The sequence below is a fragment of the Prunus persica genome, chromosome G6 (genome assembly GCF_000346465.2).
Source record: "Prunus persica cultivar Lovell chromosome G6, Prunus_persica_NCBIv2, whole genome shotgun sequence".
NCBI classification, from domain to species: domain Eukaryota; kingdom Viridiplantae; phylum Streptophyta; class Magnoliopsida; order Rosales; family Rosaceae; genus Prunus; species Prunus persica.
Window position 1 is genome coordinate 23559461 of NC_034014.1, and position 16244 is coordinate 23575704.

Sequence of the window (16244 nt, forward strand, 5' to 3'; positions counted from 1 at the left end):
TTTATGTTTTGTCATTCCACCAGCCTAATGTGAAGAGACATGGTCTTTTGTTGTCTGAATGATATTTTGATCTCTTATGTGTATGTAATACTATGTATATATATATACAATCCCGATTTCTTGAACCACATGAGTCTAAGAGATTGTGGTCACCTATCTTTGGATATTAATCCAATGGTTCAAAAAAGTTTCTTAAAAGAAGTGCAAGAGTTAGTAAACCGTTGAATTTATATCCAACGGTGAGCGACCACAAATCTTTTGAACTCCTGTGGTCCAAGAGATCGGGATTGATTACAAACTAATGATAATTTGACACGTATTGACTTGTTAAAGAGAATCACTCATTGAAAGAAAAAAAAAACGAGAAATTAAACGAGCATAATGAATTGTAAATAAATACAATAAAGAATGATTTCTCACATCTTAAGAGCTAAATAGGAATACTTAAAAATATAATTTGATGTACGCACATAGGGTTTTGTGAACTAACTAATTTGCGATACCGCGCTGTCTCTTATCAATATCTATATTTATAGAGAATTAAAGACAAACTTTTCTTGAATTTTAAAAAGAATTCTAAAAGCCTTGAAGTTTTAAGTTAGTAAGAAAATGTGATGACAACTTCATGTGCAAAAACTTTGAAACCAAACCCACAAGCTATATTCCCAGCTAACTTGAGCATCGAATTATTCACATATATTAAATAAATCATAGACGACACATTTACAATCACAAAATGTGATTTCTGAGTATAAAAAAAAGTGATGAAATATGTGTTTTATAAATAAATAAATAAATAAAAACCTTATGTAATATATATATATATGTTTTTAAACCAACTAGATGGTCGATTATATGTGAAAGGAAATGTCCCTATCTAAATTCAAACTCCAAAGCATCGATTTGATTGAACTAAGGTCCTATTTGGTTTATTTTGGAATGAATTTGAGGGGAAATCATTTCTCATGTCATTCCCCAATGAATGGGAATAGAAAATTCCTTTCCCACATTTGGTAATACTGGAAAAGTAACAGGGAAATATCACTTTATTTCATTTTCCATGTTTGTTTTGAGTAGGAATGGAAAACAAAGTTTGTATAAATTTTCAATTATATCCATATTAAATCAAATAAAAAAAGAATGCATTTAATGATATATTGTAATTCTAAATTGTATAAAAAATATATATTTAATGTTAGCTCATTTTCTCAAACTTTCTAATGAGGAGGGAAAACAAAACTCAAGTTAGTAGGATGACTTCACTTTCCCCATACTTTCCTATGAGCCAAACAACAATTTCCCATATCTAGACTTACTAAACATGATAAAACAATTAATTTCCTATTCCCAAATCTCTTTTTTTATAAACCAAAATGGGACCTAAGTATGTGAATAGACGGTAAAAACATTATGCCGGGCGAAGTTAGGTCGGTGAAGAAGACAGCGGACAGTAATTTACCAATAATCTGAAGGTCAAAATTGGGTGGGACCCATCCAAACGTACCTACAGGGACAAGAGAAGGCCGCACGAGGGGGTGGGGTGGGAGGGGCACTTTTCAGCCACAGGGGATCGTACCTCCTCCCTCCTATCTCACTTTGCTATCAATGATTCTCGCTGTCTGCTGTGCTGACCTACGTAGTGGGCCCCAGCTCTACATCCATCGCCATCGGCCCATACAGTCTCTTTATAATATTCACAAATAATAATAATTATTTTTTTTTTCATATATTTTTATTTTCACTTCTTAATTCTTATGTTACTTTTCTTTTTAATGTGAATCAAATGCGTGATGAGATGATTTATGAGATCAATCCATAGGGTAGTCAAAGTGAGGTTCATTCATCTTTGAAAATGACTGTATTTATGAGTGTCTCAAGTTCAAGGGCAAATTCATGAATTTTTCAAGAAGTTGGCCAAAAAAAAATCTATATTTGGAGAGATCTTTTATAACTAGGAATTTTTGGGCTAATTAATATTATATGGTAGGATTATATAATTTTTTTTTTTATAGAAAATATGGTAGGATTTCAGTGGGTAGAAGAAAATAAAATCTAATTTGGGTGGCTAGGATAGATTGAATTTTAAAAGATAATTGAGTTAATATTTAATTGTAGTGGAACGGACTAAAGCTCAGTTAAGCCCCTTTGTAGGTCCGTCCTTGCCCAAATTTGACTATAAGACGGTCACATGTAGAAAAAATAACAAATTTTCATTTTACCTTAATGTTAGCTTAGCACAAGGAATTCTTAAATTTTTCGACAAAAAAAGAAGAAGGACTTCTTAATTCTAAATAATGCTTTTGGGATGCGCATATTATGATATTATTATAACATTATATGGTAGCTTACCAAAAAGTCTAAAATGATATGTTATATGTTAGTATAAAGGGTACTTTGATCATTATGTAATTGTGTGTCTCTTCGATCATTATGTCTTTATATCTTAATTCATAAAGTCTAATATGAGAGAGTATAAAATTTTATAAAATAAGTTGTAATGTAATTGTGTGTCACTTTGATCATTATGTCAAAGTACCTTTGGTTTTCCTTCAAAACTTAAGGGTACAAATGTCCATCCATGTTGTATATACTTCTCTAACCTCACGCTTCTCATATTTTATTTATATAGGTAATAAAATATGGTGTGAGTAGATATTTATGCTCTTAAAAATGATAGAAAAATTAATAAATTACGACGAAAGGATCAAAATGATATAACATTAAAAGTGTGAATCGAGGAATAGTTGAAAGACCATAACAGTGAGTAATTCAAATTGAAAATCTAAGTTAGGTTTGACATTTTGATAAGTAAGCATTTCTAATGCACAAGTTTTACACTCTCTCTCTCTCTCTGCGGGAGCAATCACATTTTGACATGAAAAACTTGCGTGAAATATTTTTTATTCACTTTAAAGTCGCCATGTTGGCATGTCTATTTCTTGTTTGTGATGTATAGTAAAAAGTTCTATGTTTACATCCATATTACATCATCTTCATCTCTCAACACTATTATTATTATACGACTCTAATGAGTTTATAAGTTAATATGATGTCAACTTCTCGTTTGAGGCCCCTCTTACAAAATCGTCTACTTTTTAAGTGAGCAAGTATCGCCAAATTAGCAATTGCTTTTGTTATTATAGGAAATGTATGTGGTCTTACTTCTATTATTGACAAGTAAGAGTGATCTGCATATGCAATTGCATGCTTCGTCCGGACCATAAATTCTTGTTGCATGCCAAGGAACATTAAAAAGAAATGATGATGGGCTTTGAGGACACACATGACCCTAAAAACCTAACTAACAATTTAGAATATAGTCCAAAGAAAATAATTATCCACTTGTTTCCTTGCTCCTGTCTGGTGTTCCCTAACCAGGAGGCCTCTTATTGGGATTAGACTGTCCGAATTGACAAATCAATTAGGATATTGTGGGTATTCGCTGGAATGATTATAAATGCATTAAACTATAAATTATTCCCCTTTGTCCATTTTTGGAAAAGTAATTCATATTTGCATGCATTATACCAATATTCTGAAAATAATACTATTTTTATTTGTAAATTTTTTTCTTATAAAAAAAAAAAAAGCCAAAAAGCCAAAAAGCGATGACGAATTAAGAACTGGAATAACAAGCTTGAGTAAAAGAATATAGCAGAACGCTGAGAAACAAAAAAGGACCTGTATATATGGAAATTCATAAAATAAAACTAACAGAGAATTTGGTTGAAAATCAAATCATGATGTATATAAACCTGAATTGATTTGTACGCCATCATAATATCCCTATGAACCCACCAAAAAAAAAAAGGATTATGCATTATTAATTCAGACCTGGTTTTTTTATGATTAAATATCTAAATATCATAAATCCATTCAGTTTTTAATATAATTAGGAGTTTATATAGTTCATACAATACAATGAATATAAATGGATGATGATAATTACACAAACCAAGAGAAACTGATCACCTTGAGATCATAATTAGCACCATTAAAAAAAAATTGTAGAAGAGAGAGAAGAAGAGGAAGAAGAAAAGTGAGAGAAAAACCAATATAAAAAAGCTATGATAAAATAAAAATACAGTGGACAGATCTTATTGGCTCCATCAAATTGGAAACAAAGTTCATGAACAGCCTTCAAATATACTTCTATACATATATATATTTAAGCAGATTAATAATACTAGAAAGAGAAAAAGAAAATTAATTAAGAAAAATGAACTAACAAGCTAGGTAGGTAGGTAGGTGTGCCTTGCTATTATATCAGGGTTCATTACGTTCGTGCCAGCAGAGGAGCATTGCTATGCAGCGCCGGAGGATGTAGAATTTAGTCCGCTGCTTCTTCAACAGGTGACGGCACTTTTTCCCGAACGGCGGCCTCTGGCAGCCGGATTCACACTCTCCGTTCATCATGTTCATCTGCGCATTTTGATTGAAGCTTGTAGTTGTACTAGTAGTAGTGTTACTTTCGCTTTCCTCCACCGCCAGTGCCATATTGACGAAGACTTGAAATTCAAAGGTCTGATCACTCTCACCAGCTTCTGCTGCACTGCTTCTAGATTTGTCACTACTAGTCCCACTGAGCAGTAAATATATACACATGTGAAAAGGTAATACATGTATCTGTCTCATGATTCAAACTGTTTACTTTTACGTCATTGTTGAAGCATTTAATTATCTACGTGTGACTTAATGAATAAATGAAACATAATATTTCTGATAATCAAGTGACTAAACAATCCTGACTTGGATGAAATTTTAAAAGGAAGATAATCTTTGAATGAGGAACTAAACATTGAATTGTTTGGATTATAAAATTATATTGTGAAATATGCACATTTATTCATCAAATAAGGTGACAATTTTTTCTTCTTTTATTTAAATATGAACTCATTCATTCAGAATCTCTTTTAATTCTAGTAGATAACTTACAGGTGCAACCTTAGTGAATAAATTTGATGGCTCTACAATATAATTAATTTTTATTATTGGAGATTGCGGGGCCTGGGGTTAGATTAAGTAGAAGAAATGATGGGAGCCATTGGTGCAGGCAGAAGAGAAATTTTTAATATGGGTTGGATATGAACTGTGAACACTGCAAACCCACCAGCTGTCAGGAGGATAACATAGCATATGAAACATAGAATGGGCCAAGTTTCCTGCCATTTTTGTTACCTGATATGTTTTCAATTAAAAATTCACCTTGACCCCCTCCAAAGTCCTCCACAGATCAAGTGTCTCAGTACTGCAAATATATATAGTAATTCTCTACACATTATTATCGTATGGATATTATAGTAAATAAAAAAAAAATAGAAAGGGGTAATAAAAAATATATGACGTCCGTACGATACTAACATCTAAATATCCGCACAAGAAAATTTATGTACATATATATACATATTATTTAGGGTTAACTGCCCCCTACTTCTACTACCAGTAAAAAAATTTCAAGTGAAAGAATATAACATCATGCTTTAAGTTTTCAGGTAACTTGAAGTTTAAATAGGAGACTAGTACAGTGTTACATTATTTTGGTCAAAGAATTGCAATAGAATCCTTGACCCCCACCCGACACCCATAAATGCCCTCAACTCTAGAGACTGCTGTATATATGTGTCACTTTCGTTTCATTTTATATTTATTCTTTTTGACACAGTTAGAAAGGAGGAGGGATATTCATACACGTAAACACGGTGTCATACGGAATTTAACTGTAGATCACTAGTCTGTATGTCAACAATTCTACCATTAATTAAAATCCTATTGACCACGTGTGCAAATATTTTAATAAATAATTTTTGCATATATGTCAAATTCCGATTTGCAGAAAGAGGACAAAAAGTGTCTCTAAATTGAAAACCAGAGGGGGGGCAAAACAAATTGTGGAACGATCTCCTCCGCATATATAGTCGTTCTTGGCATTAGTACCACAGGCAAGTAATGGATATCATAGTTCATTAGGGTTAAGAAAAGTGAAGCTCGGAAGTTTTTAAGAAAATGCAGGCAATCAGTGGCCAAGATACCTCAGCTTATCTGTACGACTGTGAATTGTCCTGATGACGTTGATTTTGTTTTGTGATGCCTTCTGCTGACCAAGCAAATTTAATTAAAGGCTCAAGAGCATGTACATGGGTCCAGCCATGTGCTAAGCCAGAGGGTTTTTTAAATTATATATATATATATTTATTTATTTATCTATTTTTTAAAGGCTTTGAGCTAATAAGTGTTCTTGGGCCAGCTACAATCTGCTTTGTGTATTTATGTAGATCACAGTTTTACAGTTACCTAGCCACAGAGTGCAATAGGTTAAATTGGCTAAATAGGTAAGGTAATAGGCTAAACTAGTCAATAAATTAATGATGTCATATAATTATTTGATTCTGCAGCTAGCAGCTATGCTACTCTTCCTTTACATTAAATAGAAGAAAAATTTTCATGTAGCTGATGCCACACTACAATCACGTGTTGAAAAAGCACGTGGCAGTGTGTGATTTGCCAAATGGCATCCCAAGTAAGGATGAGCATCAAGATCAGAAAACTGGAACATTGAGGCGCACTGGCAGAAAAAAATCGTGTTAACTAAAAAGTCAACAAAATAGCACCAAATCGATTCCAATGCTAATTTCACATCTTACAAAATTGGACCGGACTAAACTGGCTGTGTATTTTTTTAAAAATATTTTTAAAAATTATTTAAATCCAATGCTAAATTTATAATCCCGTAACTAATATTTCTCCAAGCACAACTTCAAAGCCCATAATCTTTCTTTGCATGAAATTGGGTCATTTATAAATTTTTAAGTCCACAAAAATAAAATTTTAGTTGAAATTGTAAAAATATATATAAAAAATCCAGTCCAAAACCGAACCCGATTTAAAATGGAACGATCAATTTTATAAATGTTCTTCACCAAAATTGGATTGAACCGCACCGATTGAATTGTATCGATTCCAGTATTAAGTGGAAACCAAACTGAACTGGACTGCGCCCTCCCTATTCCCAAGTGCAAAGAAGTTCCTCTCCTATCTCATAAGGACTTGGACACAGTTTAATGAATAAGATTTATTAGAAACCTCTCAAGCATGCCTAGAAAGTGATTTTTCCATAACAATTCTTGACTATGGCTCTCTAATTACATGCAAACTAAATTTCTTCTTACAAATCAATTACAATTTGATGCGGTGTGTGGACTCATCAAGTTGAATTACTCATTAAGAAAAGAAAAAGAAAAAACACATGACAAAATAAGAGGGAAAAAAAACACACTTCAAATTGTAATTGGTTCGTAAAGAGAGAAAAAAAAGAAAAGGAAAACACAAAAAAGGAGTGCTAAGCATCAAAATAATTAATGATGGGTAGGTACATGAGATTTCTGTTGCACCTAAAAAATGTGACTAGAGAGAGAGGAACACCCTTTAACATGAATTTTACATATTTAAATCACAGCAAATTAAATCTTCAAAAAAGACTTTTTGTAAACTTGAAGTGAGAGAAGTGTTTGGTGGGTTATTTTGTGGCCATGGTTCTCATAATAATTACAGGAGGGCAAGTCACCCCTGAGATTGAAACACCACATTCTGCAACAATTCTTGATGTGAAGAGGGGGATTGAGGAGCGTTTGAATGTTGAGGTGAAGAGGCAGACCCTGTGGCTAGACGAAATAATGCTGCAGGATGAGGACAGAGTTGGAAATTACTTCCCCCAACGATATGGTGTTTTAAGACTCAGTGTGACACCTTGGCCTGGAGACCCAAAATGCATTATTTGGGTGAGGAATAAAAACGAACATTTAGGGTTTGTGAGAATTAGAGAAACAGTCATGGTGGCTGATCTGAGAAGCAAAATTGAGAGGCGTTGGGGGATTCTGAGTGGCGTGACTATGTTCCATCTTGATACGGAAATGATCGATGACCGTCCTCTTTCTGCATATTATATAACTGACAATTCTGTAGTTGAAATTAAAATTGAGATTGAAACTCGTTAATTGAGGTATTTAAAGATAATATGGTGATAGTTAACAATAAGTCTTTGGTTTTTTGGTTAGAAGGAAGCTTGATATAATATGGAAAAGTTCAAAAATAGATGAAATCATATCATATGGAGAACTTATATATCTATCCCCTATTATAACATATTTGTATGAGATTATAATATCATATCAACATGTTATGTGGTGTTACAATTTGATAAAATATGAATTACAAATAGAGATATTTAGTCATATACCCATTCTTAGCACTAGTAATATAGATAAACCCTACATCATTTAATTTCTAATTTTGATTATTAAATCACTTTGATGTCCTATTGAGTGTTTTGAGTTTTTTTATGAGGTTTTGAGATTGAGTTTGTTTTAAGAAATCAATGGTAGTTTTGTAATTTATAAGAAGTTAAAAACCTCATTGTTATGTGTAAATGAGGTTTTGGTGTGTTTTGAAAGTCCATTTCATATAAATTTTTTAATAATTTGAGCTCCTATATTGGGTATAATAGTAAATATCTCTTAAAAATATTCATATTTGACTAATTACATAATTTTGAACCGGACCATATAAAAATCCGACCTATTGACTAGGGATAACGGGTCAAAAAATAGAAGAAGATGAACGGCCACGATCGTCTGATCGGTTTGATCAATGCAACCACATTTATACCCGCTAAAATTGACCCCTTTCTAAACAGATCTTCTAAGCAAATCGAGCTTTAGACTAAACAGAGCTTCTTCTTCTTCTTTGCTTTGACAAACAATGTCTTCTCAGAAAACCTTCAAAACCCTGAAGAAACTCTTCCCAACAGACCCCACATTGATATCCAACCAAGAAATTGCTAAGAAGATTTCTAAAACCCTAATCAATTCAGGCCTTCAACCCCTCAAATCCACCCCATCTCTGCTCTTCAATCTCAACCCCCACATAACCAACCTTGTCCTCTCAAACCCACTCGTCCCGCCCCTTTCTTGCTTGAGCTTATTCAACTTTCTCCAAACAAACCCATCTCTCACTTCCCACAAGCCCAATCTTCAAGCCCATGTAGCAATCATTTGCAGGCTCTATCAAGCTAAGAAATTTGCCCAAATGAAAATTGTATTGAATGGTATTGTCTCCAATGATATTCTTCGATGCCCTGTTTCTGAAATTGTCTCTTTGGCTGAGGATGAGCGTAAAGGAGTGAAATTTGTTGAGACATTGTGTGATATGCTGTTCAGGGTTTATGCAGATAACAAAATGTTTGAGGAGGCTGTTGGGGTTTTTGACTATGCGGAGAAGAAGGGGTTTGAGATTGAAGAAAGGTCCTGCTTTGTGCTTTTGCTTGCCTTGAAGAAATGTGGTCAGGTGGATTTATGTTTGAGGTTCTTTGATCAAATGGTTGAAAAGGGTGTTCAAATCACTGTTCATTCATTGACGCTTGTGATGAATGAGCTTTGTAAGAGAGGGGAGGTGAAAAAGGCAAAGGCTTTGATGGGTGAAATGGCTGGTAGACAAGTTAAGCCTAATGTTGTTACATATAACACACTTCTGAAAGCATACATTGAAAGGAAGGATTTTGAGGGTGTTAATGAGGCCTTGAGCTTGATGGAGAAGGATAGTGTGGGTTATAATGCGGCAACATGCACGCTTTTGATTGATTGGTTTGGTAGCTGTGAAAAGATTGAAGATGCTGAAAAGGTGTTTGAGGAAATCCATGAGAGAGGGATAGAACCAGATGTGTATCTTTATACTTCGATTATTAATTGGAATGGTAGAGTGGGAAATATGAAAAGGGCGTTGTTTCTGTTCGACGAATTAACTCAAAGAGGCCTTGTCCCGAATGTTCACACTTACGGGGCATTGATTAATGGTGCGTGCAAGGGTGGACAGATGAAGATGGCAGACATCTTGGTGAATGAGATGCAAAGTAAAGGCATTGACGTAAACCAAGTTGTGTTTAATACGCTGATTGACGGGTACTGCAGAAAAGGGATGATGGACGAAGCTCTAAGGCTGCAGGATTTCATGGAAGGGAAAGGCTTTCAGACTGATGTGTTTACTTACAGCACTATAGCTAGTGGATTGTGTAAATTGAATAGGAATGAGGAGGCAAAGAGTTTGTTGTTCACAATGGAAGAAAGAGGTGTGGCTCCAAATGTAGTGTGTTTCACTACTCTAATTGACATATTCTGCAAGGAAGGAAACTTTGTCGAGGCAAAGCAGGTAATTCAAGAGATGGAAAGGAAGGGAGAGAGACCTAACACTGTAACATACAATGCTCTAATTGATGGGTACATCAAGAAAGGTAAGATGAAGGAAGCTCACAAGCTAAAGAAGGAGATGGAAGACAAGGGGTTGATGCCAGATACGTATACGTATTCATCGCTTATACATGGCGAATGTATTGATGGCAAGGTGGATGAGGCACTGAAATTATTTCATGAAATGTATCAGCGGAATTTAACTCGTAACGTCGTCACGTATACAGCAATGATTTCAGGTTTGTCTAAGGATGGGAGAACAGACGAAGCTTTTAAGTTGTATGATGAGATGAAAAGAGAAGGCCTCACACCTGATGATAGAGTATATCATTCACTTGTAGGCAGCCTTCATACAGCCAAGTCTTAACTCTATGCACTCATATAATTTTTTTTTTATGTGACTATCCTCTCTCTACCTGAAAAAATTCAAACTTTCTTTGCCTAGTAGAGTAAGTTGCTTGAATTTGAAAGAAGGATTTAAAATATATGAACTATAAAGAATGGATGAAATAACTTTGGATTGGTAAAATATACACAAATAGGTTTGCCTAAGATTGTAAATTCGAAATGCGCAGTTCAAGGAAGTCCTTGAGCAAAATTTGATCAGTTGGCTTCTGCTGAATGACACAAGAAGCGCCCACCCCTCAATTAGGAGTGCTAGCTTTGAATAAAAATGTGAGAAATATACAATAACTTACAGTATAGAGTTTCAACTCTTCTACAGTAGAGCAAAGAAAGCCAATATTACAACTTTGGAGCATTGAAACCTAGCCTCCGCTAAGCTCCAATGTTTTTGACCCTAAAGCCTAAGTTGTTCATTTTGGACGTTCTCTATATTCCAAGCCTCAGCTTGCTGTACAATCAGCTCCAAAAACTGGGAGCTCAACAGCTGAACTCCAGATTTCCTTAAAAGATACCAGAAATCGAACCGACGGAGTAGATACCATAGCCTTGTGCTGCATTTTTAAACAAGTAAAGGACCATAAGCCCCAAGCCCTTGGCTTCCAAGGGACTGCCTGAGCTTCAAGAATGCTCGGCTCTCCAGCTGCCGCACCCGCTCCTTGGACAATCCAAACATGCCACCAATCTCTGATAGTGATCTCTGCTTGCCATCTTCAATGCCATACCTCAGCCTGATTATCTCTCTCTCTCTTAAATTGAGGATGCTTAGGAGGTGGCGCACATGTTGCCTCATCAGCTGCTTTGCTACACTCACATCTGGGATCTCAACCCCAGTGTCAGCAGTTACCTCCTGTAATTGTGAAAGAAAAAAATGTTTGCTTCTTAAACCATTGGAGAAACCATGCTCAATATAGTCCAACAAATTACATCACGTTCAAAATTGAGGTTGTATACAGCCAAATCATATACCAGAAAAGTATGAGAGAGAGAGAGAGAGAGAGAGAGAGAGAGAGAGAGAGAGAGAGAGAGGTATATAAGAAAATCGAGACAAGAAGAATCTTTACCTGAAAGGTAGTATCTTGGTCAGCCCAGACTGGTTGTTGCATTGAAAGTGGCATTCTTGTAGCATATAGCAACTTTTCCAACTTTTCAACTGTAATACCAACCCGTCTCGCTAGTTCTTCTTTGTTTGGGTTGTGATTTCCTTCCTGAATGCATGATTTCTTTGCCTCCAATACTTTGCCAAGGAGGCTGTACACATTCTCCTGTGAATAACTGTCATATTCAGTAAAGTTCTTTTTGCTTTGCACACGCTACGAAATAGTTAACTTTTGAGTATTCAGACATGGGCGAGGATTTAGTATATTAGCAAGGTAACACTGTAGATTTTCCACTATAGCGAAAAGTGGTGACGAAACTAAGAATTCAAGGTACAGATTTCAATGGCAACAGTACTTTTCCTCATCATCTGGATTAACCAATTCAATAATTTTCATTCTGTTGCAAAATCCTATGGAGACAACAGAAATTTTTCAGAACAGGATACAATCAGTTGACACAAAAGATAGATACTTAAAGAAGAATCTCATTGCAAAGTAGATGGAGACATGGTAATTTTTTCATTACCGGCAAGCGGATGGTCCTGGAATGTTGAAATATGGCCTTCCTAACTGTTTGCCTTATCCACCAGTATGCATAAGTAGCAAATCGGCAACCAGCTTGGGGCTTGAACTTCTCAACACTCTTCATAAGACCCATACTTCCCTCCTACAAAAGTGTCAGATAAACATAGAAAAGCAATTTAATTCTCAAGTCCAGGCCTTATTATAAAATCAAAATACTGCTCTTTGGTTGCAATGAAGTTTTCTGAAAAGAATTCTTGTTTAACCTCCAATACAACCTAACCAAACAATCAGATAGAGCATGTGTATAATATATGCCATCCTAGGAGGTGCTGACATTGCCGAGATGAATGCAATAATATCCATTATCTGATCATGAAGGATACAGACGAACAATAGTTGATCCGAACAGATGGCACAAATTTAAAATTTCAATCTGGCATGTAGGAGTTCCGAATGCAATTTCATGATCTAATACAATGCTTTACTGTATTCAAGTAAGCAAAAAAGAAAAAACTTTGGCGTAGAAGTCAAAATTTTGTCGGTAAGATGTGGTCTGTGTAACAAAAACCGTCAAGTCTTAGCCCTAAGGACTACATATAAGAAAGCATGTCCCAATGAAATTACCTGCATTAAGTCCTGGAGGCCAAGACCTCTCCCTTGATATTGTTTAGCAATGTGAACCACCATACGTAAGTTAGCATAAATCAGCTTTTCACGGCTGCTGGTACCAGAGCGAAGCTGTGATTTCAAGATCTGACAACTAATTCCAACAGCTTCAGCCCATTCAATCAAAGTTGGTTCACGGCCAAACTGTGTTTGAAGTCTACTCTTCACTTCTTCTAACTTGAATAAATCCTGTTACATAATTCGACACATGAATGCAGTATCAGACCCTATATAAACAAGTAATCCAAAAATCAGCAGACAAACATTACTTAGATATACACCTGAACTCGGGCAATCAATTCTGCCTCCTCTTTAGCAGTCAAAAGTTGTCTTGTTTCAGGACCCCACAAGAACAACCGCAGGGGATCATTTGGATTAAATCCTTCACTTATCTTTTTCCGCACATCTGAACCTGTAAAACTGTTTGACTCGTGACCTATAACTTTTGACTTAGGCACCTTCCTTGTCTTAATTCGCTTGCGCCGCCTCTCTAGAATCCGGGTTGACCTTACAGTTTTCTCCTCCTCAACTATCCAGTTGGCCAAACTTGTATACCCCAAACTAGACAAAAATTCTTGACTTCAGTTCCAAAGGAATTTGATAGGGAAATCATAATGAAACAAGGAAGTAACACAAAACTGACCCCAGAGAAAGAGACTCGTCAAAATCAGCTCCCATTGATTGGGAGTCTTCAGCTAATGAGGCTGCTTCTCTGGAGGCTGACAAAGCTTTCTTAGCCAGGGCAACTACGTTACATGGTTCCACATCCATATGCTTATTGGAAGCAGTGGTCAAAGACTCCAGAGTCAAAGGTGTGGATGGCTTTGCTCCTGTTTGTAAGGATGAAAATCTGCAAGGCAGAGATACAACATGAGCATCACATAAGGATGCAATTTGGTAATAAAATTGCAATCACCTGAAAAAAGAAAAAAAAGAAAAAAAAAGGAAGAGGAGTTTTATTCATCTTACACATCTAAAATATCATGGTTAAGCAATTGGGGCTTAGAGCTGTTCACCAACGGGTAAAAGTCATCAATGTCTAAATCTTCATGGACAGAGGCCCCAGTCTCTATCTGCATCCTATCTAACGCAGCCTAATTAAAAAACAGAAAATGGAAATTAATTAGGAGTTTCCCAGGAGAGAAATAGAGACAGCGTATGAGTCAATTTCTAAGAAGTAAGGAATACCAAGTAGGTGTGTGAAATGGTAAATGTGTAAGAAAGAAGAAGCCTCTCAAAATCTTGAATTATACAAATCAATGGTGGCATTTTAAAAATGAAAATTATTATCATCAACAGGCATAATTTCAAATGAGGGAAAACAGAAGTTTGAGTAAGGAGTTTTACGCCATTGAGGATTATTCAATTTATACGCAGTACACGTCTAAAGCGCACATCTGATCTAACTTATATGCAGAGCATTTCTACAACAGAAGTCTAACCTCAGATGTTTTATCTTCTTTCAGTACATGCAATAGAGGCTTGAACTCATCACGCTGCTCTTGTAAAAGAACCGAGGTAGGAAAATGGCGAGCTACAGATGTAATCGGCACAGAAGTAACTGCAGGAACTGCTTGCTCATGAAGCATCAACACTGAAAAATTAGGAGAACCAACAAGCCTGACGTTAACCAACAATCGACAATAGGGGGGGTAAACCATCCCTTACTCAAACATTTTTGTAGACAATTACTATCAGCATAATAATCTGCATCTCTTCATGAACTCCAATAGTATCAGACTCTAAAGAATTAACTTAAGTAACTCAGCATCTCAATTCTCATTCTAGAACCTTTTATCCTAGAGGGATAAACACACAATCATTCACACTCCTATGCAAGTAAGCGCAGGAAAATAATCTTTTTTGAGAACTGTTTCAACAGGAAATAGAATATAAAAAATATCCGCTACTTCCAAATGTAGCTCTTGCATTAGTATTTTACGTTGAAAAGATTTATGCTAATAGTCTTTGTTCAACAATTTAGCGCATCAATTCAAGTTTAAGGAATAAAAATCAAACACAACAATTAAATATGTAAAACCCATCTCAGAAACACAAAAGCTCAACATACACAGTTGCTGTATTGGGATTAAACACAAAGACCAATCATTCCCAACTTATGTTTAAGCACCTATGGCTGAATTCCACAAACTATAAACTTTCCCAGTAAATTATCAGCAAGCAAACAGAATAAATGAGAAAACGGAAATATTAAAGTAGTGAACTTTTTTTACCTGAAGTAGAGGGAGAAGAAGAAGGAAGAGGATGCCTGAGGTGGGTTGTTGAAGGAAAGGCTGAAGATGAAGAAAGAAAGTGTCTTCCAGCCTCCATTGGAAGGACAAAATAGTTATTTATCAGTGTAGCTAAGCTAGCCGTATATTCAAGTAAAGCGGTGTATATTCTGCCCTGCTGCTGTGTGTACCTTGCATTGGCTTCCTGTGTTTTGCAGATAATGCAGCAGGGGAGGTTCTGCTCCTGCTTTCAGAGACTATTTCACACCTCAAAATCATTTACTTTGTTTTCTTTCAAATGGATCAGGTTGGGCAATTTTTCATTTTTTTTTTTGTTCTTCAGTTTTGAATGAAAAGAAATCAATATCTTGGGCTTGACCGAATAACACAGGCCTTGTTAATGTAGGCCTATTCTTTGGGAAGTTCCTGCCCAAGTTTGAGCATAAGGGGCTTGAGCCAGAATGGCTGACGGACCTCTAGTCTAAACCTGGGCCATGAAAAGACTTATCAGCTCAAGGCTTTTCTTGTAACCCAACCCGTAGTTGATTGTCCATCTCTTTTTCTCTGTGTCATTTCTACATGTGTGAATTGTTGTTAGTCGTTGATGCTGTGTGAGATTCAATTGCATTAACATCCGGTATACAACTAACCACATGTGAATGACTGTCGCAAGCATATGACCTTTTTCTTTTGTAATATTAGTGGTGATGTTTGGTTTAATAGAAGGAAAAGGAATGGAATTCTTATAGAATGGACCCAAAATTAAGATCCAGAACAAGATATTGAGTCCGAGCCCACACCCCAAAACCCATATCCGAAACAAGGGTTGAAATTTGAACTTAAAATTTAAAACTAACAAACAAACAAGTCATAAAATGTTCTTAACAAACAAAAATATAAATGCACTAACAACGATCGCAAGAGAATTAGGTAACAAAACTATAAATTCTCTTATGACGGTAAGTTGGAAAATTACTGAGAGAGAAGTCATGCCAACACAATGTTGTGCTGTAACCCACGAGCGAGTGGATTTGGAATTGGATAGGAGGGGCCTTTGTGACATTTCAGTCTCAGTGTCCGACATT

The 16244-nt window shown here is 35.6% G+C and overlaps 3 protein-coding genes across 4 annotated transcripts; 1 reads left to right on the top strand and 2 right to left on the bottom strand.

The window, feature by feature from the left end:
• Positions 3410 to 4657, bottom strand: LOC18774189. Its single transcript, XM_020566919.1, has one exon. The coding sequence runs from the start codon at positions 4633 to 4635 to the stop codon at positions 4267 to 4269; it is 369 nt and encodes a 122-aa protein (XP_020422508.1). The 5' UTR covers positions 4636 to 4657; the 3' UTR covers positions 3410 to 4266.
• On the top strand, positions 8683 to 10679 carry LOC18774805 (pentatricopeptide repeat-containing protein At2g32630). Its single transcript, XM_007207623.2, has one exon. The coding sequence runs from the start codon at positions 8755 to 8757 to the stop codon at positions 10600 to 10602; it is 1848 nt and encodes a 615-aa protein (XP_007207685.2). The 5' UTR covers positions 8683 to 8754; the 3' UTR covers positions 10603 to 10679.
• On the bottom strand, positions 10804 to 15683 carry LOC18774574 (RNA polymerase sigma factor sigF, chloroplastic). 2 transcript variants are annotated; one of them, XM_020566650.1, is made up of 9 exons: positions 15163 to 15683; positions 14371 to 14522; positions 13898 to 14022; positions 13572 to 13778; positions 13210 to 13474; positions 12887 to 13117; positions 12264 to 12404; positions 11702 to 11902; positions 10804 to 11487 (listed from the first exon to the last, which is right to left on the bottom strand). In XM_020566650.1, exons 1-9 carry the CDS (start codon positions 15257 to 15259, stop codon positions 11200 to 11202), a joined length of 1707 nt encoding a protein of 568 aa, XP_020422239.1. In that variant the 5' UTR covers positions 15260 to 15683; the 3' UTR covers positions 10804 to 11199. The 2 variants fall into 2 exon arrangements, with proteins under 2 accessions (XP_020422239.1, XP_020422238.1); XM_020566649.1 differs by having other exon boundaries at positions 13210 to 13489; positions 15163 to 15680.